The 22,838-nt window shown below is 48.0% G+C and overlaps 3 protein-coding genes across 3 annotated transcripts in view; 1 reads left to right on the forward strand and 2 right to left on the reverse strand.

Annotated features, from left to right (window-relative positions):
* TP73 (tumor protein p73) overlaps positions 1-3,534 on the reverse strand; it is a 31,480-nt gene extending 27,946 nt beyond the window's left edge. The window contains exon 1 of the mRNA XM_062507453.1: positions 3,503-3,534. Coding sequence (XP_062363437.1) covers positions 3,503-3,534 — 32 coding nt within the window. The remainder of the gene's footprint in view (positions 1-3,502) is intronic.
* WRAP73 (WD repeat containing, antisense to TP73) lies at positions 1,803-17,846 on the forward strand. Its single transcript, XM_062507461.1, has 12 exons — positions 1,803-1,924; positions 2,984-3,136; positions 3,670-3,786; positions 10,720-10,792; positions 11,587-11,690; positions 12,475-12,561; positions 13,087-13,221; positions 13,308-13,385; positions 14,648-14,753; positions 15,221-15,346; positions 16,069-16,260; positions 17,086-17,846. The coding sequence occupies exons 1-12, from the start codon at positions 1,856-1,858 to the stop codon at positions 17,193-17,195; spliced, it is 1,350 nt and encodes a 449-aa protein (XP_062363445.1). The 5' UTR covers positions 1,803-1,855; the 3' UTR covers positions 17,196-17,846.
* Positions 17,847-17,958: 112 nt separating this feature from the next.
* Positions 17,959-21,728, reverse strand: TPRG1L (tumor protein p63 regulated 1 like). The gene is made up of 5 exons (XM_062507591.1): positions 21,525-21,728; positions 21,355-21,446; positions 20,701-20,877; positions 19,989-20,142; positions 17,959-19,311 (listed from the first exon to the last, which is right to left on the reverse strand). The coding sequence occupies exons 1-5, from the start codon at positions 21,726-21,728 to the stop codon at positions 19,117-19,119; spliced, it is 822 nt and encodes a 273-aa protein (XP_062363575.1). The 3' UTR covers positions 17,959-19,116.
* Positions 21,729-22,838: the final 1,110 nt, after the last annotated feature.

Consider the following 22,838-nt stretch of genomic DNA (forward strand, 5'->3'; position numbering starts at 1 on the left):
TTCCTGGAATAGGAGGCAGTTGCAAGGGGGTGGGGAGTGCTCAGCCAAGCGTGCCAGGGAATTAAAGCTGGTCCCCAGCGCCATCGGGCAACTTGGCTGTGGGGGCTGCAACAGCGGCGGCCACCCGGCAGCACCGCTGGGCTTTAATCAGTCACAGAATCAGGGGATGGTTTGGGTCGGAGGGGAGCTTAAAGAGCGTCTCATTCCACCCCTGCCATGGGCGGGGACACTTTTCACTATCCCAGATTACTCCAAAGCCCGTCCAACCTGGCCTTGGACATCTCCAGGGATGGGACATCCAGCAAAGGACACTCAGCGTAGATGAAGGAGGTTCTTCCCATCATTAGATTGATGGGCTGAGCAGGTTTTGTGTTTGCATTCAGCCAAGTGACCAGATCATCTCTCCTGGGGCGGCCGGGATGGCCTGGGGAGTCGGGAATGGCTCCGGGATTCCCTGCGCTGCTTCTCCCGGGGAACAGCGACTTGCCAAGGCACACGGAGAGGTGCAGTGGGTGAAAACCGAACATTTCTGAATAAAACCCACCACCCGCAAGGCTGATTAGGGACTCAACCTGTCACCCCCTCACAAAGTCCCGTGTCTCTCTGGCCACTTGCCCTCGGTCGCCCAGGTGAGCTGCGAGCACTGCTCTTCCTCGGGCAATCCCTGCTTGTGTTCAGGTCCCCTGTGGTCACTCGGGGACCAACAGACACCCCCTGCCCACAGGCACCCCCACGTCCCACGTGGGGCAGGTGGTGATGGCAGAGCAGCTATCACGTCTGTCCCTCTTTTGGGGGGCAGCAGAAAACCGATGCATTCACCACCCCAAAAAACACATTGGCGGGGCTGGAACCAGCTTTTGAAAACCAAAAAAATCCGTAGTGAAATCAAGACTCGAAACCTCAAAACCTCTGATCGTGAGGTTTATTTTTAAGTGATGTTTTTTTGACTGTGGTCTCCAAATAGGGAGAGGGGTTCCACCAGGGCCGCGCTGTCACTGGGACGGGAGCCAGGCTGCCGCCACCCAAAAAATCCGGGGGTACAGACCGTGGGGACGAAGGGGGGCAGTCGTGCATCCCCCCGGCTGTTCAAGGGGGAAGGGATGCAGAGGAGCCTCAGCCCGAGGCATCGGAGAGTTTTGGGAACACAACATCCCTGCCACCCTTCTTGTTTCCCCCTTGGCTTTTCTGCTCCTTGGCAGACGGCTGCACCGGGAGAGGGCTGGTTTCTAAAGGAAGAATGCCCTAAGACGGGTTATCTGGGATCTGCCCCTCTCCTGATGTCCCTGCATCGATTGATTGATTGATTGATTGATTGATTGATTGATTGATTTCAGACACTTCACATTCTTTTTGCTGGGATACCTCTATGGCAATTGTTAGTTCCTCTGTCCTGTCCGGGGAATCTGGCGGGACATTCCACCTGTGTTCCCGTTGCTGTCGGTAATTAACCGGCAGTAGTGATTAGCCCGAAGGGCAGATTAATTAGCCAGAAGAGCTGATAATCAGCCAGAAGGGCTGTTCGGGCGCGGGACGCTGCCCGCTGAAAGGCGCCAGATAAAGAAGGGCTCCCTGAAGACAGGGAGAGGAGGGGGAACGCGCCCCTCAGCTCATTAACCGCATCATTACCCGGCTCATTAGCGGCTCATTTGCATATCAATGAGGCTCACGCGGCGCCTTCCCGCGCGCTTCCCGCCGCCAGGCGCCCCCTGCCGGGCCGGCGCGGGGACCACAACTCCCGGCGTGCCCCGCGGCAGGCCCCTCCCGTGCGGCCCCGCCCCTTCCGGCCAGCCCCGGCGGAGCGGAGCGGGGCGGGCGGAACGCGGCGGGTTCGAATCCCGGCGGCGCCGCGCCCGCCATGAACTTCTCGGAGCTGTTCAAGCTCTCGGGGCTCCTGGGCCGCTTCTCCCCCGACGGAAAATGCCTGGTGAGTGCTGGCCGCGCTCAGCGGGGCCGCGCGGCCCGGCCCGGAACGGGACGGGGCGGTTGGCGGGGCCCCCGAGCGGCCGCGGCGCGGGGCCCCCGGGCCAGGCCGGGCTGAGGGCGGACACGGAGCGGGCAGCGATGCAGCCCCGGAGCCTGCGGGCCTGAGCTCAGAGGTTTTTAGGCCGTAAGGGTCAATAGCGGAGACCTGAATTACGTTAAATTAACCTTAATCAATTGGACGAGTTACTAGTTTAAGTTATGTAGTACCTGAAGGGAGCTTACAGGAAAGATGGAGGAGGACTATTTACAACGGTTTGGAGAGGCAGGACTAGGGAGAACAGCTTTCAACAGGGTTAGATGGGATATTGAGAAGGAATTCTTCTTTGTGAAGGTCCTGAGGCCCTGGCACAGGTAGCCCAGAGAAGCTGTGGCTGTCCCTGGATCCTGGAAGTGTCCAAGGCCAGGCTGGGCAGGGCTTGGAGCAGCCTGGGATAGTGGAAGGGGGTGGGACTGGATGAACTTTAAGGTCCCTCCCGACCCAAACAATTCTGGGATTCTGTGAAATAAGATAAGTCATAAGATAGAAAGTAATTTTATGAGAACTGGAGTTACTTAGCCAGCAGTGATGGAATCAATGAAGATTCTATTTGTTACTGTAAAACTCCCTTTCCCCCGAGTTAGTTCTCACTGTAGTTTGTGGTGGAGCTCAGTGTGTATAGAATAGACTTACAGAATCCTAGACTGGAGTGCAAGGAACTTTAAAGCTCGTCTAGTTCAAAGCTTGTGCCATGGCCAGGGACACCCTCTACCATCTCAGGTTGCTCCAAGCCCTGTCCAACCTGGCCTTGGACACTGCCAGGGATGGGGCAGCCACAGCTTCTCTGGGCACCACCCACAGGCAGATTTTTTTTTGTTTTGTTTTTGTTTTTGTTTTTTTTTTTTTTTTAATAATGCAACATTGACCCTCTCTGAGCTAGACCTGGGGTCACAGCGGGCCTGGCAGGGATGGGCCCTCCCTCCAGGATCCTGCCCCAGCTCAGCCCAGTCCCTGTCCCCTCAGGCCTCGTGTATACAGCACCGTCTGGTGGTTCGGGATGCCAGCTCCCTGCAGATCCTCCAGCTGTACACCTGCCTGGACCAGATCCAGTACATCGAGTGGTCCTCAGACTCCCTGTTCATCCTGTGTGCCATGTACAAGCGGGGCATTGTCCAGGTGAGGTTGAAAGCAGAACAGGGTGTGATGTGAGATTTTAACAGCCAGCACTAGGCTGAGGCTTTGCTGAAGCACCTGATGTTATTGATAACACAGTTTGAGAATAACCCAGAATGCCAGGATTTTGAAAGCTATGACAAACATCTTGGTGTTAAAAAGAATCTTTAGGATAAAAATATCTAGCAAAACAGATCAGAACTGGAGAGTCTTACCAGTTTCTTACTGCAGTAGGAAATAAATAGCATGCAAGCTTGTTAAATTGACTAAACCCGTTGAAATGCTGGATATTCAGAATATTTGGCACAGAGAAAAACCACCCCCACATCCTTTGCCACTTCCATGATCACCCAGAGGTGTGGGACTCACTTTTGCAGCGGGATCCAGCGCCAGTCCTTCATGGCTCCGGGTACTTGGGTGTTCCTGAGCTCCCTGGGGCAGGATACAGGAGCCTGCTGTCAGCTGCAGAGGTTTGGGTGAGCAGAGCTTTGGATGAGCTGATGTTCCCTGCCCTGTCTGGTTGCTCCCTGCCCCAGGTCTGGTCCCTGGAGCAGCCGGACTGGCACTGTAAGATCGACGAGGGCTCCGCGGGATTGGTGGCTTCATGCTGGAGTCCGGACGGGCGTCACATCCTCAACACCACCGAGTTCCATGTGAGTGTGGAGGCAGGGTTGCTCCCCTCGGTGTCAGATGTTGCTGTCTGCCCTTTGCCTCCTAAAATAACCTAAAGTCCTTAAAGCTGCAGCGGTGGTGGAGAGCAGGGATGCAGCTCTGTATTCCTGTGTGTAATTCAGGTTAATTCCAGGTTAGGTGTTTGTTATTCCACTGACATTTTGTCCTCTTGCTTCTGGCAATAAAATAGAAAATGGACACTTAAATTTGAAGGTTAAATTGTGTGGTTTAGAACATATCCTGATGGTTTTGATTTTGGTGGCATTCATCAAAGCAGTCTTCGAAATCCAATGTGTTGCTTGCAAAGTGAGAAAAGCTCAGGATTTCTAGTTAAAAAACTCCAAACCATAAATGTTTCAGAGTGATTTTTTTTTAATTAGAACTTACAGGCTTATGTTTATTGACCTACAAGATGAGATTTAGATCCAGAAAGTATTTTCCCAGTTGTTTGATTTGGCACACAGGAGCCATACTGCTGGTGGAACCACTAACACCTTTAATGCTTCTTAAGATCCATAGTGGGAAATACTGCTAGTGTAGAACCCAAATTGGTTTGTGTGTGATAGGTTTGTTGGAAGGCTTGTGGGTTCCGACTCTTCCACCTTTTGGATTAGAGCTGATGATTCCTGTTAATCAGTGCAACAATGAAGGGTCAGAAAATAGCCAAGAGCGTGAGATGCTTTGTGTTTACTCTTTCCAAACCTGTGGGAAGGTTTTAGGTGGCAGGATCTTGTGCCATAACATTGGTTAGTATGGAATTCACATGCAGCATGCCCCCCTTGTTTTGAGCCAACCCCAGTGTTAATGGGATATTGCTGTGGACTCTGCTGTGTGTGTGTGTGTACAGACCAACTCCCTCATCCCTCTAGATACGAGTGTCAGCTTTAGGCCTTGGTTTTCCCATGTGTGAATTGCCCTGATAGTAGCAATAAAAATTAAAAACAAGGCCAGAATTCTAGCCTGGAGGCAGTGCAGCCATTCCTGGTGGTCAGGCAGCAGCAGAGGAGGCAGAACTGCAGGCTGGGGCTGTGTGAGGCTCCCAGAGAGGATCTCATGGCACGTGCCTGTGGGGGTGGACCAGTGAGGATTTATTGCCTCCCAACAGAACTCCATTTGACCTTAGAGGATTTCATTAAGCCTTTGCCAAGTTGGCATCTGTGTTGGGATAAGTTTCCTTTCCAGCTGTAAACAGGTTGCTAAATTAGCTGTTGTCAGACAGCTGCCGTGGTTGGAGCTGTGTTTACTCCCTCCCTGCTAAATCCACAGTCTGGGGGGATGGATGTGGGCAGTGCTCAGGATATTTAATATCAATGTGTTATCAAATCCAGCAGTTGCCTGGAGGGTTTGGGGGTTCCCTGGGCTTTGGTCACTTCCAAACAGCACCAAGTAACTACTCATTCTTGTTATTCCTCAGGTCAATGTGTGAACTCCTCTGAGAGCTCACAAGGAACTTTTTTATTCCCTGAGCTTTTTAAAGGTTATGGTTGTGCTAATTTCTTTCAGCAATCTGTACTTACCAGTGCCTCAGAAAAATCATTACAGAATCCCTACAACTACAGAATAGTTGGAGTTGGGAGGGCCCTTTGGAGATCATCCCATACAATCCCCTGCCAAGACAGGGTCACCTGGAGCAGGTGACACAGGAGAGCATCCAGGTGGGTTTGGAATGTTTCCAGAAAGGGAGATTCCACACCCTCCCTGGGAAGCTGCTCCAGTGCTCTGCCACCCTCCATGGAAAGAAATTCTTCCTCATGTTGAGGTGGAATTTGTGTTTCAGTTTATGGTCCTTGTCCTGTCACTGGCACCTAAAAAAGGAGTCTGGCACCATCCTCTGACACGTGGAATTCGTCAGCTAATTTGTAGGGTTTTTATGTGGTCAGTGTTCCTCCTCTACTGAAATCCAGTGGGCAGTTCCACATTATCAGAGTGTCCTGTGGAAGGTGTTGAGCCCCATGTGACTCCTTCCACTACCATCGTTCCACCAGAATTTACAGGCACAGCTATTATTTACAGGCACAGTTTATTAACCAACAGCTGCAGGTGGAGGATCTGAAGGAAAACAAGTGGATCCTCCTCACATTTTTGGAAGTGCTCAAAGCCAGCTTGGACAGGGCTTGGAGCAACCTGGTCTAGTGGAAGGTGTCCCTGCCCATGGCAGGGGGTAGGATAAGATGAGCTTTAAGGTCCCTTCCAACCCAAGCCATCCTGGGATTCTGTGATTCTCTGCTTCCTCATGACCCTTGTGTTTTGGGATAAATAGTGTGAAGATGTTCTGGAGTGTTTCTCTGAAGAGCTGTGCTTATAAACTACATACTGTGTACTTTGTCTCATTCCATGTCAGGTCCTTATGCATTAAGGAGCTTCTTTGGAATTCCAGCAGCAGGGAAAAGTGTGTGTTTCTGTGTGTATCTCAGCTAATCCTTAGTAACTGTGCATGGCTGCATTGGCTGAAAAATGCTTCCTGGCGAGGAATGTACTCTGAATAATCTTCTGAAATCCAGTGCTGACAGACACTGCTATGTAAGGGGGCCAAGTGACCCAGTCAAGTCTGGGACAAGAGTTGACAGTCATTTGAGCTGTAGGTTGTTTAAAAGTGTGTTTTTGTCTGCTGAAAATCACCAGTCCTACACCTGCCTGGAGCTGTCAACATTGGGCCATGGTCCTGGGCCCAGCGCTGGAGACCGTTTATCACGTTACCATCTAAATACTTTTTATTTCTCAGCTGTTTTTATGCTATTTTAAAAATGCTTCTGCTTTTGGTTTGTTTTTCCACTGCAAAACAACAGCTGAAAACTTCTCAGACACCATTATTGTAAGGATTTGAGTTTGACAACTCTACTCAATCGAGTTATCTATGCTGAAGAGAAAGTATCCCCCCCAAAAGGAGCAGTGGAGAAGAGCTTGCTGCAGACTTAACTGACCATGGGCTGTTCACCTTCTGTAAAAACAATTGTCCCTTCTCTGTGAATTCCCTGAGAAAGGCAATGAGCAACAATGGAAATTTCCTGTCATTTTTGAAGCGTTTGGTTTCTTCTCTCACCCTCTGTGTTTGGTGTTTCTGTTGCTCCTGATCCTGTCTGCAAGCTGTGACATAATCCTTCTAATCTTCTTCATCTCATTTATGTTGGCAATGTAAATGAGATTGTGGAATGTTCCAGGTGGGAATATGAAGGTTTTCCCTTTCTGTCACAATTCAGTTGTAAACACAATGTTAAGAGAAGGGGGTGTGAAATCCATAGATTAAGCACATAATGCGAGTTTCTCTGTAGGAATGTCTGAGTGGGCACAAATGGAACAAAGGAAAAGGATTCTACTTTCAGGAATCAAAATGGTTTGGTTTTGAATGTTCCTAGCATTAGGCCAAACCATCAAGTTGTATGAGTTGGGTGGGAAGTTACAATGGAATTATAGAACGTGTCTGTGTGCTTCCCTCTGAGCCTGCAGCCCTTACAGGGGAGACATTGGAGTTGAACAGACAAAGAATGACAGCCTCAAGCTCTGCTAGGGGAGGGTCAGGTTGGACAGCAGGAGGAATTTCTTCATGGAAAAGGTGGTCAGGCTTTGGAAGGTGTTGCTCAGGAAGGTGATGGAGTCCCCATCCCTGGAGGTGGCACTTAGTGCTCTGGGCTGGGTGACAAGGGGGGTATGAGGCACAGGTTGGATTGGACTCAATGATCTGGTGGTCTTTTCCAGCCTCAGTCTGTGAATGAGGATTTGAAACAAGATGATCTTTAAGGTCCCTTCCAACCCAAACCATGCTGTGATTTTATGATCCTATTAGATGTTAAAGGTGTGTTGTGGCTGATAGATGAAGATGAGGGTTTTGCTTATCAGACACTTAGAGGCATCTGGCTTAGTTGTAGTCTGGGTTTTTGCAGGTGTGTTTTTGTGTGTGTGACTGTGTCATGAAATGTGTGCTGGCTGTGCTCTGTGGGCTCTCCCCAGTGCTACACAGCCACTGGGGCAGTTTGTTATCCATGTTTTGGGGCACACAGGGTGGGACAGTGCCCCCTCAGCAGTATCAGGGTTTAATGGCACTGAAACATCCAGTGCCAGGAGCACGTGCTCAGCAGTGAAAAGCAGGAAAACCATTATTGTCCTCCTTGAGGAGTCTCAAAGCTTGACCCTCTTGGAGAAGCTGATGTTTTACAGCAAATGGAGGTTTAGATTGGATGTTAGGAAAAAAAAAAAGTCATGGAGAGGGTTGTCAAGCATTGGGACAGACCTCTCAAGGGAGGGGTGCAGTCAGTATCCCTGGACAGATTTAAAATACATTTAGATGTGGCACTTGGGGATGTGGTGTAATGGTGGCTTGGCAGTGCTGGGGAAATAGTTGGACTAAGTGGTCTTTGAGGGCTTTTCCATCCTAAATGATTCTGTGCCTTTGTGGTGAAACAGATGGATGCAGAAATATCTTGAAACAAAGGTGGCCTTGCCTTTTCTTTGGCTGAACCTCGGGCAGGGTGGAGGTGACAGTGGGAACTCAGCACGGGATGTGCTGTGTCTCATCTCCAGAGATTTATGTGCTCTTGAGCTCAACACGAGCAGCATAGGTGTAGCCACCTGAGGCTTGGATCAGCCAGTGTGGTCCAGGATGGAAGTGTGTTTCATGCCCAGCAAGTCAGGGGAGCTGTTGATGAGGCTGAGTAGCAGCACTCAGATGCCTTTGTCAGGAAAAATGATGATCCACCCCTCAGCATTCAAAGCCTGCAGCTGCTAAGCTTGTATTAAGTGGCTGGAGAATGTGTGCTGTGTATTTTACTCAGGGGAGGCAGGGCAGCCATTGCATTTAGGCCTGCAATTAATAGTTCCCAGCAGCATTTCAATGCTGCAGTTGCTGCAGAAGAATGTGTGGAGGCATCGTGTTGGTATTTTTAAAGTAAATCTTGCCCAAGGAGCAGACTGACAATGCTGGGTTTGGGTGGCCGGAAGTGAGTGGCCCCAGGGATAAAAGCTGATTAATGTTCATCTCTTGGATTCCTTCAGGAGCTGCTGAACTTAGATGAGGAGATTCTGTCCCTCTGCCTTGCCCAGGTGAAGCCCCATCTGCAGAGCTGCCTCCAGCCCTGGGGTCTCCTACATAGGAAGGACCTGGAGCTCTTGGAGAGAGTCCAGAGGAGGCCCCAGGATGAGCAGAGGGATGGAGCAGCTCTGGTGGGAGGAAAGGCTGGGAGAGCTGGGATTGTCCAGCCTGGAGAGGAGAAGCTTTGGGGTGACCTCAGTGTGGCCTTGCAGTGCCTGAAGAGAACTTACAGGAAAGGTGAAGACAGACTATTTCCAAGGGCTTGGAGTGACACTGACAAAAGGCAGGGTTAGGTGAGATACTGGGAAGAAATCCTTCCCTGTGAGGTTGGACAGGACTTGGAGCAACTTGGTCTACTGGAAGGTGTCTGTGTCCATGGCAGGGGTGGGACAAAATGAGCTTTAAGGTCCCTTCCAGCCCAAATCATTCTGTGATTCCATGGAAAAAGATTACTGTGTTATACTTTCAAATCTCAGAAGTTTGTCTGACAAACAGACGAAGGCAGAAGGGACCGTTTGGGATTCCATGGATTCTGTTGGGGAGGCAGTGTTTGTTGGAATTCTGAAGGTTGGTTTGAACCCTATAAATCCCTTGAATTGTGCTTCCCACCAAAACTGATCATGTCAGCACGGGAAAAGCCTCCAACTTCTGTTGCAACACAGAGCCTGCAGTGTTACCAGTGAAGCAGATCCATAGGCTGCTCCCTCAGGATCCAATGAACAGTGCCAGGTTCTTTAGGGAAGGAAAAGGTGTGTTGAGGACAAACCTGCAAAAGGTGTAGGAGAACCTTCCTCCCAAGATCTCTGGAGGGCTGCTGGGCTGTGTGGGAGGAGCAGGAAATAGGGACAATGATGGCGTTTTACATAATGGATCAGAATTATTTTTGGTGTTCAACAGTTCAGAGAAAGGCATCTTTGTGATGGAGGTGCTTCGCTGCAAAAAGAGCTACCTGTAGCTCTTCCTTGGTGCAGTAAAATGCAGGAAAACAAGTTAAAAACCTGACCCTGGAAGCATTCTTTGCTCCAGCTCCAAATGCAAAGCTTCACGTGCCACGCTGGTGAATGCCCATGTGTCTGGGGCTGCCGTTGCTAAGGGAGAGGGAGTATTTGTTTTTAATTGGGTAATGTGCAGATGGCAAGGCACAGCCTGGAGTGCAGCTGTGACCTTGGGGAGCTGTGGGGAGGCTGGCTCTGCAGCTGCCTGCCCTCTCTGCAGCTCTTGGTGTGCTTGTGGAGGCACAGTTCTCCAGAAATCCCCCAAACGCCAGTGTAAAGCCTAGCTTTGCATAGCAGGTTTTGGGTGTCTGAATTTTTCAGTAATTCTGTAAGATTGCTTCCTTGTGTGTGCCTGAGGAGGGAAGAGCAAAACACAAACCAGCCATCAAAGCTGAGGATTTCTAAATGTAAAATACAGCTCACTGTTCACACTTGGAAGCCTTTTTCTGAAGGGATACAATGTTCTGAAGGGGCTGTAACTTGTCATCCATTCATAAAGGCAGGAAACTCCCCATCCTCCAGATTCTGTGATGAGTCTGTTTTTCCCAATGCAAAGTGGCTCTGGGCAATAGATTGGGAAGACATCTGTGCTAATGTCAGGAACTTCAGTTTGTGAAGAGGTTTTCTCCATATCAGTGGTATCAGTTTTGTATCCCCATCTAAGTACCCGTGTAAGCTTAGGGTAAATTCCCTGCTAACTGCCAGAAACTGGGAAAGAATTCCTCATAGCTGCTTCCCAGGACATTGTGTTTTACAAAATAGCTGCAGAATTAATCAATCACAGAAGCTTCATCGGTCCACTTTGTGTTGCTGAATTAGGTTGATGTTTTCCTATTATTTTTTTTTTTTTTTTAATCTACAAAAATAACCAAAACTGCTCCCTGTTTCTGTGCCAGCTGCGAATCACGGTGTGGTCCTTGTGCACCAAGTCTGTGTCTTACATCAAGTACCCCAAAGCATGCCAGCAAGGTAAGTGTCACACACCTAGCTGGGAATTGTCCTCTAATGTTGCAGAAAAGGAAAATGACTTTGTTGTGATGACAAACCCCATGTTTGGTCTCGTCCCTTCTGAGCAGCACCTGCAGCCAGGTTGTGGTGTCTGAGTGAAGGATTCCAGCTGATCCATGTGCTTACTCTTCACATGTGCACCTGTGTTGTGTTTGCCTCTGAGGGATCCTTTAAGACGTTAAGTTATGCTGGACCTGCTCTTGATGAAAAGCGTTAATTCAAAGTGACTTTTGTCATCTTCTCCATATGGAAAGGCTGGAAAGGAAAGCTTGTGTCAGGGCTGTCAGACCACGTGGCTGTGGTGAGCAGTTTCCTGCCCAAGGCTTGTGTCCCAGAGATGACAAAGGCAATTATGTATTCCATGTAAAATCCAAGTGGATAGGGAGCAATGCCTGGGAGTTGGTGGAGACCTGATGGTTGCATAACTGATCCATTTAGCCAGGCTAAATGAAGTGGTTATTTGAAATCTGTTGGGTTTATATAACAACTGTCAGTGGTTAGATGTGTTTTGAAGCATGCTGGAGCTCTGCATCCTGAGAAATTGTACATTCTGAGCTGAAAAATTGCTGACACAGTGAATCAGTAACGCTGTGCTTTGCCTTGATTAATGTGACCTTCTGTGAAGAGATTCTGTCTCCTCTTTTATTTCTGCTTTGACTTGGGAGTAACCGTTCCTCACTGAAGCCTTGTCAACTCTTCTGCCTTGTTGTCTGATTTCTGTTTAAGCCAGTTTTAATGAATCTGTCCCGTGGCAGGGGTGGCTTTCACCAAGGATGGGCGCTACGTGGCCGTGGCGGAGCGACGTGACTGCAAGGATTTCATCAGCATCTTCGTGTGCAACAACTGGCAGCTCCTCAGGGTAAGCTCTGCCTCTCTTCCCACTCTGCTGTGGAGGCTACCTGCACATATTGCACACTGCTCAGTTAGGAACGGTGAGAGTAGCAAGTGCTTGGTACTTATGATATAAACTGTTCACACATGGGATCAGTCCATAATGTTCATGGAGTTCATTGGCCACGGGCTGGATCTGGGCAATTAAACCTCCCAAAGACTTGTCTGTATGTTGTCTCACCTCTAACTTGGGAATTCTGAGCCTCACCAAAAGCTGAGAGAAAATTTGGGAGATGCCACTAAATGTTTGTCATGTATCTGAGCTTTTCCCTAATGAACCTTGTAGTGGAAGCTGTGGCTGTCCCATCCCTGGAAATGTCCAAGGCCAGGCTGGAGCTTGGAGCAATGTGGGACAGGGGAAGGTGTCACTGCCCATAGGATGAGATGAGCTGTGAAGTCCCTTCCAGCTGGGGCTACTCTGGGAATTACGTGATCCTGTATTGGGCTTTAAGACAAGGAATTAGGCTTCTTGGAGTTTTGAATGATTCAATGCAACTAATTTAATTTTCTTATGAAATGCTGTTAATTTGAAGGTAGAGAAACTTTTAGCTTTTCTGTAGAGGGGATCAAAGATCCACTGAATGCAGCATGTATTACAAGAGGAAATGTTTTTGTTGCTACTCTGGGATATGAAAAGCTCTTTTATGTTTGTGGTAACCCTTGAAAGGTTAAAACTGAACATTGTCAGCTTAGGTACAACAAGATTTGTTGACGTATTTCAGATGGTTTTGTGGTTTCTCTTTTGTGGGCAGCATTTTGACACTGAAACCCAGGATTTGTTTGGGATTGAGTGGGCTCCCAATGGCTGTGTGCTGGCAGCGTGGGACACATGCCTGGAGGTAGGAGGAAAAGCAGATTATTTTCTTGAAGGGTTCAAGCTGGTCTTTGGCCATCATGTATAAAGCAGTGACTAAAATAATTAATGTTTAAAATGTTTCTTTTGAACTTAAAGGGTGTGAGTCCAGCTTTTGTTAAATATTACACTTGTACTAGGGATGGGTGTCCTTGAAGTGGATGTCGCCGTTCTGTAAGCCTTCAATGACCACAAATTATTTCTAATTTATCTTGCAAAAAAATTGTAAACATTGCAGAAGCTGCTGTTGAAATAATGAAAGAATAATGGAAAAAGAATAATGGAAGAATATAAGAGTCTTCTACAGCATTACTGACATTGCTCTGCACAGTGATTTTACAGTTAATGAAAGTACTCATCCATAAAGAGAGCAAGGAATCCTCTTAACTCACAGATAAGAGACCATTGGTACCTTTGTATTTAACTTGCTGCATGTTAAACAGGCAGGGGGTGATTTGCCTGCCTGTGGTTTCTGGCAGCATTGCTGGATTTGAGCATGTCTGTGTTTCAGTACAAGGTGCTGCTGTACTCCCTGGATGGGCGGCTGCTCTCCTCCTACCGCGCCTACGAATGGCCCCTGGGCGTCAGATCAATCGCCTGGAGTCCCAGCAGCCAGTTCCTGGCCATTGGCAGCTTTGATGAGAAAGTGAGAAAAGTTTCCTGCCTCTTTTATCTAAACCATTTGGAGAACTTTGCCCTGACAGTGTCCCCTTGCCACACTCCCTGAGCCAGGTGCGTATCCTGAACCATGTGACGTGGAAGAAGATCACAGAGCTTGACCATCCAGCAACCATTTCCAGCAAAAAGACTGTAAGTGTGGATCCCAAATCCATGGAGTCCTTAGCAGAGCTTGGGTGCTGCTGTTTGTATCTGAAAGATGCTGATGAATCCATTTCTTTCTAGATGAATGAATTTTTTCCTACTTTTTTCGCCACTAGGACTTGGGAAATTGTATGGCAACCTGGGAATGTCACAAAAATATGGGAATCCTTTCAAATTTGATGGAATGTGTGTCTGTCATCTTCTCTCTTGAGCAGTAATAGATTCTCAGGTGCTCCTGTCATATGCCAGTGTATTTTGGTGTAGGGGGTGGCTGCATTACAGGTTTGGGTGTGCAGCCAATGACAAACTGAAAACCTAAACAGGAGAGATTTGTCTCAGCTTTATATGATTCCTAACTTTAAACAGTGCTGGAACTGGATTGTGTTCAAATTTTCCATCCTGTGTGGACAGGCTCATCCAGCTCACCTAAAGGGCATTTCCTGGAACGTCTGTCAGCATTGATTTTTATCCTTTATACCTGTACCTACAAGGCCTGGCAGATTCTGGGCTGTTGGCAGCAGGTGCAGGGCTGCTGTTCCCAAAATCCTGAGCTGATCTCATCCCTGGAGGTAACAAGAACAGTGTGTGGTGCTGTTTACCATTGCAGAGGGACTGAACAGACCTCCTGGAGGAATCTGTGTGTGGACTGTAAGCCTGCAATATTCACGTGACACTGCCTCTTAACCAGGAGCAAGGCATGAGCCATTAAAGCACCTCAGCAAAGCTTCTCACTGAGGCTGAAAAATGCCTTAACATCCAGTTAGGTGTAAAATATGTCATGGAAAACAAATGGAAATAGCTCTGTTAATCTCCACTACACAGACAGGAATTGCAGTTGCTGTGTTTTATCCTGGTGCTTGTGTTTTGGAATATGTTGCAGGCACACTAAAATATTTTTTGCTGTTTTCCTTCTGCAGTGCTGCACTTTGTTTGTGATAGAATCAAATTAAAGATTTCTGGTTGCAAAAATGAGATTTATGTTCCCACTGTAATGGGGATGATTTAATTTGCTGTCAGAAATAATGAACGAGGTACACTCCCTCAGACTTATTCTTTGGAGTGTTTTTCCTGATCACGGTTCCAAATGGCCCATGATTCACTGGGATTACTGGATTCCATCCTGCTGAAGCTCTTTCCTTTGTTGATGAACTAAATGTGCAAATGAGCCAGTGGGATGTGGGTGTTTGGTAACAGCCCATGTTCAAACTCTCCGAGGCCCTTCTGTAGAGCTCTCACTTGTTTCTTTGTAGATTGTGTATAAAGAAGTGGAGAAATCCCCAACTGTTGACACAGAGAGACTTACTTTCCCTCCAACAAGAGCATTGGCTAGTTCTCTCTTCAGCACACAGAGTAAATGTAAGCCAAAGTTTACTCAAACCAGACACTTGAGTTTGCCTTGGGAAGTCTTTAAATAAACATTGTAGATGAACTCTGCCCTTTGGATGGTGGAACAGATCCTCTGGATGTTCTCTAGGGCAGTAAAAATCAGTCTCAGTCTTTGTGGCACTGTAAATCACCTTTGGTTAATAGTGTTTGAAATATTAGTTAAAAGGTAGTAGAAAAATTAATCTCTCTCATTTTCCTGATTTAATCTCAGTCTTGCCTGAATTTCCAGCCTTTCCTTTTCTGTAGGAGGGCAGGAATAGTAGTAGTGGCTGTATGAAGATGTGATGTCTTAAAGCAATTGAAATTTTGATTGGAACATCTTGGAGAAGAATAAAATATGATTGTATCACTTCAGAGATGAGGGGTTTTGACAGTTGGATGTGAATGCATTGTCCATCCAGGCTCACTCAGTGAAATACTTTTATTTCCCATTCCAGATGACATTTCCCAGGTGCCAGTTTCTTTACAGTACATCAAACCAGTTGCTGACAGGGCAAATCCCAAAGTGGGAGTTGGGATGTTGGCTTTCAGTGCTGATAACTCTTTCCTGGCAACCAAAAATGGTAAGTTCCGACTGCCCTGCCTTAGAGGGGAACCATGTGGGGCATGTGGGGGTTTCCTTAGCAGAAATGATCCTTTGCACTATAAAAAGAGTCATGGCCCTGTAAAATCAGCTCTGTTGTGAGATATGTAACTACAGAGGAATTCCAGCCTGTCTTCTAGTGTGTGTTAACTGTTGTGAGCTGCCAGAACTGCTGATCAGGGCATGAACTCAGCCTTGGCTCTGTATTTAATGAAAATAGTGGGGCTTTATCTTTCTTCAAGTTAGTGTGAGCTCACTGTATTGAAAATGAAACAAATCTTCCCACTTACAGCTTGGGTCTCTTCAAAAGCAGAACTCTGCACAACCCATAACAGGAGGAATTCCGACTTCCTGAACAGTGAAAGTCATGGAATTAATGTTCCATTTTTCCTTTTGGTCCTGAGGGGCTGTTTGTGCCTGGATATCAAAGCTCTGGGTGAGGTGCAAAACCCACCAGACAGACTCACGTGCTAAAAGCCAGGGAGGGACTGGGAGATGAACTAGATCACTTTTACTTTTTTGTGGTTTTTTTTCAATATTTCCAAGGCTGAATATTTCCTGAAGTCTCTGCTTCGAAAACTCAAGTGAAGCTAACCCTGGGGCATACCTAAAAGTTTGTTATATATATTTATTAATTTAGAAAACAAACAAGCCACGATCCTTTTATCCTCCAGCTATCACCTCTTGGTATTTTCTCTGCAGATAACATTCCCAACGCCGTGTGGATCTGGGACATCCGGAAGCTGAAGCTGTCAGTGGTGTTGGAGCAGCTGTGCACGATCCAGGCTTTCCAGTGGGACCCCTGCCAGCCCCGCCTGGCCGTGTGCACAGGCAGCAGCAGAGTGTACCTGTGGTCCCCAGCTGGCTGTGTGGTCGTGCAGGTGCCTGGGGAAGGTGAGCAGTAGCTGCCACAACCTCTCAGCAACTGCTCGGTTGTTGGAAACCTGAAAGGAGTTTCAAACTTTCTGCGTTTTCTAACGCTGACCCCCAAAACAGCACTGCTTGGATTTGAGGCCTTGGAGAAGGCTTCCAAATTTGAGTGATAGCATTAGATTAGTTAGAATGGAAGTGTGTGATTTCACATAATAAAAGAGTTTTAAATTTGGGGTTTTAAAATAGAGTGATAAGTGTAAAACAAGATGAAAGTTCTGGGGTGTTGTCTCTTCTTGTTCGTCCTTCATGATTTCAGGTAGTAGTTTTTAATTGGGGTAATTAGTACCACAGTGCTAATTAAACAAGTGTTTAATTAAGTAAATATAAATAATATAAATGTTAGCTTTTAATCAGATAATTAAACTTTAAAAGACCTTGTAACTAGCTCAATTCACCTCTATTTTCTCCCTTTTGACTTAATAACTAAAAGTACTAAAGAACTCTCCATACTTTAAGTAAAATTTTATAAACAACCAAGTCCAAACAAAAAAATACATCTCTCAAACATTCAATTCTAACTCTAGATAAAAATAACAACAAACTAATCACTGTCACTCAGTGACAAAATATTCCATTTATAAACTGATCCAAGTGTTGTCCAGAAAATAGCTCAGGTGTGTTCTTGGACCTGCTTAAAAATGGGTTTTTCCATCCTAGGGCAAAGAGTTTGTAGTGAGACACAGGAAATGTCTCAGGGATTTGTGAGGCTGATTCCAGCTGCCTTTTCCTCCAGCAGAAGGATGGGCTGCCAGCTCCTTGCTGACATACTCTCATCTCTTCCCACAGGTGACTTCCAGATCACATCTATCTCCTGGCATTCCAGTGGGGACTCCATGCTGCTCCTGAGTAAGGACAACTTCTGTGTGTGTTACTTGGAAAGAGAAGAAGTAAAATAAAAGAACTAAAATGCATTAAAAATGGTCCCAGGTCTGAGGAAGAAAGAGGAAAGGAGTCAAAACCTGTTGCCCAGTCTGAAGTGTTTGTATAAGTTATAAGTTAACTTTTGTAAGTTATTTATTTGAAGGAGCTCCAAGCTCAGTGTGTGAAATACTGTGACTGCATTTGAATGAAGTGATGTAGCAAGTGAAATGTAAGGAATGAGTGTCTATTGCAAAAAATCTGGGTATTGATGGAGTTGATCATCTCTTTTTCAACACTGAACCCTTATTTTCTACTACTGTAGCTCTGTATGTATATAATGTATAGCTATTATTTAAATTTTCTATTCCCAATAAATATTTTGATAGTTACAAACTATAAACCTGCACCTCTGCACTTGAAAGTCTGTTTCAGTGTGATCAGTGATGTCATGTAGTGATTTATCCCAGCACGAGGAAACTGTTATTTGCACACAAATAATTTTGGGTGACAGTAACTGCCTGGGCCACCATGGATTTATTACATGGAATCTTTGCCAGAGGGATCACAATTGACACTTCAGGATACTAAATTACAGGTAACTGAAATGGGAGTTCTTGTCCCAGCTTGGGTGCCAAATAGGACTGGATGGTTTGGCAGGGAAAGAGCAGCTGGATATCCTTATTTTCCCTGTGTCCCTCCAAGGAGGGAGCCTCTTGTTTAGGAATGTACTGCATGGTTTTTCTTTTGCTTCCTAATTTCACAGCCTCAGTCTCCAGAAAATGAAGAACAAATACCAAGTTAGAGTTGAAATTCAGCTTTACTGCAAGATTAATGAAAATTGAACAGGTAATTTAGAAAATACATGGAGAAGCTTGGAAAGCTGGAGTTGGGACAGACTGCAACAGGAGTTTCACAAACACTCACCTACATTAAGGTCAAAAAACCCCACCACTGCAGCACAGTATTCATCCAGCAGATAAATGCTCTGATGAAAAGGCATGGAGAGAAGGTCATACATAAGGAAAAAGCTTGTTAAGAGTCATCTCCTGAGCAACTACAGCTGTAATCTCTTGGGCTGCTTCTGAATTTCATCCCTGGATGAGAGGTTCAGAGCAGGAATGTACAAACCAAGGCTGACACATAGTGCTGAAAGTTTTCTGTCTCCATTAGAAAATCCTGGCCCAAACTAGAGCAGATGTAAGAAAAATGGCTAAGAGTATCAATCTAACCAAAATAGAATTCCTTTTCAGTTTTACAAAGAACAGCTTTGAAGGCAAACGTGTTTTTGAGGCTTTTGGCAGCGTTCTCTCACAACAGTCTTTATTCTGTGGCTGCAGCAACGAAACAGAAGTAGAGAGGAAGTTCCAGTAGTTCTTAGAGGGATTTTTACAAGAAGCTCAGAAATGCATATTGAGTTCACAAACTGCTGCTGAGCAGGTGGAACAGTGCAGCTTTAGCAAGAGCCAGCAACTACTGTTAAAGACTGACTGACAGCTTCAAAAATTCCTAACAGGCATTAATCAGAGCACTGAGAGCATGGTGATTGGAACAGCAATTCCTCTTACACAACAAAAAGCAGTCCCAAGCACACGACAGGATTTGACACCGTACACAGGGATACAGCAGGGCTGTGGCACAAAGGTTCTGCTGTGCACTGGGGGTTGCAGCAGGTTCCAGTGGCACTTTGTGGACTGGGAAGAGCAGGCACTGGGAAACAGAACACACCATGGCTGATTCACTCTGCCTAAGGACCTGGGAGGGCTGTAAATCGGGTACAAAATACAGGACTGACACCACCCTGTGTCTGCTCCAAATCCAACCTGGGAATTGTCCTACAACTTCCCTCTTTCCTTCCCCTGGCAACTTTGCTTTATCACATGCTCTGCCCTCAGCACCCTCTCCCCAGGGTACCACCAGCAACTCACTTGCCCTTGAATAGGTGACAAGCAAGGGGGTTTAAAATCCAATTTTGCCTCTTGTCATGGAGTAGCCCAGCTTGGCCTCGTTGTTGATGAAGGACATCAGTCCCAGGTAGGTCTCAATGAGGATGGGCCGTTCCAGCACCAACACCCCATTAGCACTTCCTGGCACTGGGCCCTCCTTGTGAGCTTTCTTCACAGCCTGGATCAGCTGCGTTTGAAAGTTTTCCAGCTGGAAGAAAAGAAATCACCTTGCTTTTGCATTATTTTACAAACTGTTAAGACAAGTAGCTGCTGATAGGAATAGTGAAGGATTAGCATTAAAGCTGTAGCTGTCAAGGCTCTATGGGCTGTCATAGTCACAGTCTGATATTTAACCTCAATGACATTCAGTTAATTTCACACAGGGCACTCCTGATGTGTGACTTAGAATAGGATAAAGATTTATTGGTGACCAGGTGTTTATTTCTGACTGTGGTTCTGCCCTGATCACTGATGTGTTACGCTTAATAGTGTTGTAATTTGAGGCAAACCTTCAGAAGGAAGCACCTATTACAGAAACAACAGAGAACCACCTCAGTGAAGGTTTTCAGTGAGCAATTAAACCATCTGTTAATTAGCCAGCAGTCCTAGATGAAAAGTTTTGGGTTATACAGGACTCTGCACCTTTGGAATTTTTGGCTTCCTCTGTGTCTCAGCCAGTTATGGTTGGCTGGCAAAAGTGGGCAGTGGAGCCACCATGCAAGTCAAAATTTGGTGACTGGGGAGGTGGAGTTCTCAACTCTTAAATTCTACCTCTGATGTAACTGTTTTTGTTTGATTAATTGATGTATTTCTTAAAAATAATCCAAGTTGTGTCCACCCTACGAGGTCAGTGAGCTGCCTGGAGCAGCAGAGGCCATTCCTTACCCGGCACAGGGACGAGATCTTCTCGTCAGCATCTGCCATGGGGTGCTCAGTGAAGGTCACATAGGGGATGTTGGTGGACCAGGGGTTCCACCTGTTGATGAAGGAGGCACGGCTTTGCTTGTCCCACTGGATGCGGATACCGACACCTTCCCTCCTGAGAGTGCAGAATGAACAAGGTAAAACTTCCCAGTCTTGGAGCAAGGTTAACTAAAAATATTCTGTCTGAGAAACACCTACTTGAAACTAGAAGCTATCTTGAAATACAAGTGATAGTAAATGTTACTGCAGGCAAGAAATGAAATAATTCAGCCCCTGAACCATGCAAAGGGACATTCCTATAAGCTGAAGAAGGTGAAGCACCTGGGACACCCTGGCCATCCTTCACAGCCTGTGACAGCCCCTGGGGCCACTCACAGTTTTCTAATGGTGAGGTGGTGTTACTATTCTTACTGCATTATCTAATGGTGATGAGTTTCTGCTCCAAAATCTACTCATCTTATCTTGAAAGTCCTTGAGCAACTTGCTGTTAGTGCAACTATTCACCGCCCCAGCAAACCAGCAGCCACCCTGAAGTCTTCTAATAAAGCTTCAGGAATTGTTTGCAAAGTTAAGCAAGCAAAAGGAAGAACTCTCAGACCATTCCAGTGGTCAGGCTGACAGCTCCATCTGTTCCCAGTAACTGCAAGACTCACACGTGACTGGAGCTGCTTACTTGTTCAGAGATTTGGGTGGGAACTCAAACTCCCCCACGGCGATGGTGTCCACAGCACTGAGGGCAATCCTGGTCACATGCTGGCACTGCAGGCTGATGAAGTTGTACTTGCACACCAGGAGGGACCAGTCCGTGATGAGGACAAGGCGTTCCTTCTCGTTGTTCCAGTGGTCGATTCTGGGCAGAGAACACGAGTGAGCTTTAAGTGGTTTTGACTCCTGGCTAGAAACACTCAAGAGCTTGGCAGACAGGAGAGTTGCTGAGGAGAACAAATTTGAAGTCACGGTGGTGCTCTATTTCGTGTTTACAGCCTTTGCTTTGTGTCAGCAGGGCTGAGGGTCTGCGCCCCGCTGCACACACGGGGCTCTGGGTTAGGTTTTCAAACTGCAGGAGTGGGTTCGCTGTGGGACTGGATTTTGTAAGGTGTTAACAGGGGAGCGTTGGTCTGGAACTGGAGGGCCGGATTATAAATAATGATGGCTGCAGCCAGCCTGGGCCATTCCAGGCCTCGTGCGCGCGTTAATATTCACCGGGTTTAATACAGAGAAGCGCAGAGGGATGTGCGGCTCTGGACCAACCCCGCAGGACCGAGGCTGCCCTGGCCCTCATCTCCCCCCGCCCTCAGCACCCGCCCCATCCCTCCGCGGAACTCACTCGGTGAGCAGCCACACGCTCTGCACCTCCCCGTCCTCGGCGGGCAGCACGACCACCCGGATCTCGCTCACCGCCTGCTCGATGGTGCCGGGCTGCGGGGGGAGAAGGCAGAGGGGTCAGGGTGTGCGGGCCGGGCCCGCTGCCGCCCCCGCGGCCCTCCCGGCGCGCACCCGGAACACGAAGTACTGGCGGAGGCGGCCGGCGCGGCCCGCGGTGCGGACACTGAGCGGCCGCAGCGTCTGCCGGGGCGGCGGCGCGGCCGGCTCGAAGGGCGGCCCGGCACCCCCCGGTACCAGCGTGGCGGCCCCGGGGCTGCCGGGGCTACCGGGGCCTCCGGCCGGGCCGGACTCGTCCGCGTCCCGCAGCTGCAGCATCGCCGGGAGGGCGCTCGGAGCCTTCCGGGGCGGAGCGGGGCGGGCGCAGCGCCCGGGGCCGCCTCTCGCTCCGCGTCGGGCCGGGCCGGGCCGGGCCGGGAGGCGGCACTGCAGCCCAGGCTCGGGATGCGGGATGCGGGGCACGGCAGCGCTCCCCGCTCCGCTGGTCCTGAGTAGCGGATGTTGTCACCGTCATTCGCCATCGCGCACCTGGCGCTGTACAAAGTGCTGTCGCCATCAGTTGCTCAGAGCCGATTAGGTACCAGGTACCATCGCTGTCACATGCCCAGGGATTGTGTCAGGTGCTGTGACCGTGGGACACCTGGGTTCTACAAGGTACCAGATGCTGTCACCAGCACACAGCAGGGCTATGCCAGGTGGTGGGTGCCGTCGCTTTTGCCTGCTCAGAGCTGTGTTAAGTCCCAGATGACTTCACTGTCACACACTGGGGCTGCACCAGGTACTGGGTACTGTCACCGTCACAAACACGGGGCTGTACTAGGTGGTGGGTGCTGTCACTGTCCCTTGCCCACAGCTGTATCAGGTGCCAGGTGTCGTTGCTGGCACACACCTGGGGCTGTATGAGGTCCTGGGTGCCACCATGGTTGCACATGCAGAGGCGTATGGGGCCTGTCTCAGCTCTGTGGATTTTCAGGGCTAAGACAAGAACCCACACACATCACACAGTGTACAGTGGGAAGCCCTGAGCTCAGCCAAAATGATGCTCTGCTCTGCCCAGGTGGTCTGGGCAAGACTCTCATATACCCACAAAGGAACAAGATTTGTGGGTCTACAGAAGCCAGGCAGAGCTGCTGTGAAGCAGATGTGTCAGATGTGCAAGATCCCTAAATATCACCAGGACAGAGCTCAGGAGGGTACCAGAGCAGCGTGGGATAGGGACAGGATTGTGCATGGAGAGCCCTGGCGCCCATATCACAACCAGCACACTTGATAGCGGAGATTAAATAATGCTGGGGAATGAATGGCACGCTAATATTTCAGTTTCTGCGGTCTCTGGCATGACTGCAGATATTATCATCAGTATTTATGGAGCTGTATCATATCTTGGACCACTTTCAGGGCTGTTTTACCAGAGCCAGGGGATGACAT

The sequence above is a fragment of the Cinclus cinclus genome, chromosome 23 (genome assembly GCF_963662255.1).
Source record: "Cinclus cinclus chromosome 23, bCinCin1.1, whole genome shotgun sequence".
Taxonomy (NCBI): Eukaryota; Metazoa; Chordata; class Aves; order Passeriformes; family Cinclidae; genus Cinclus; species Cinclus cinclus.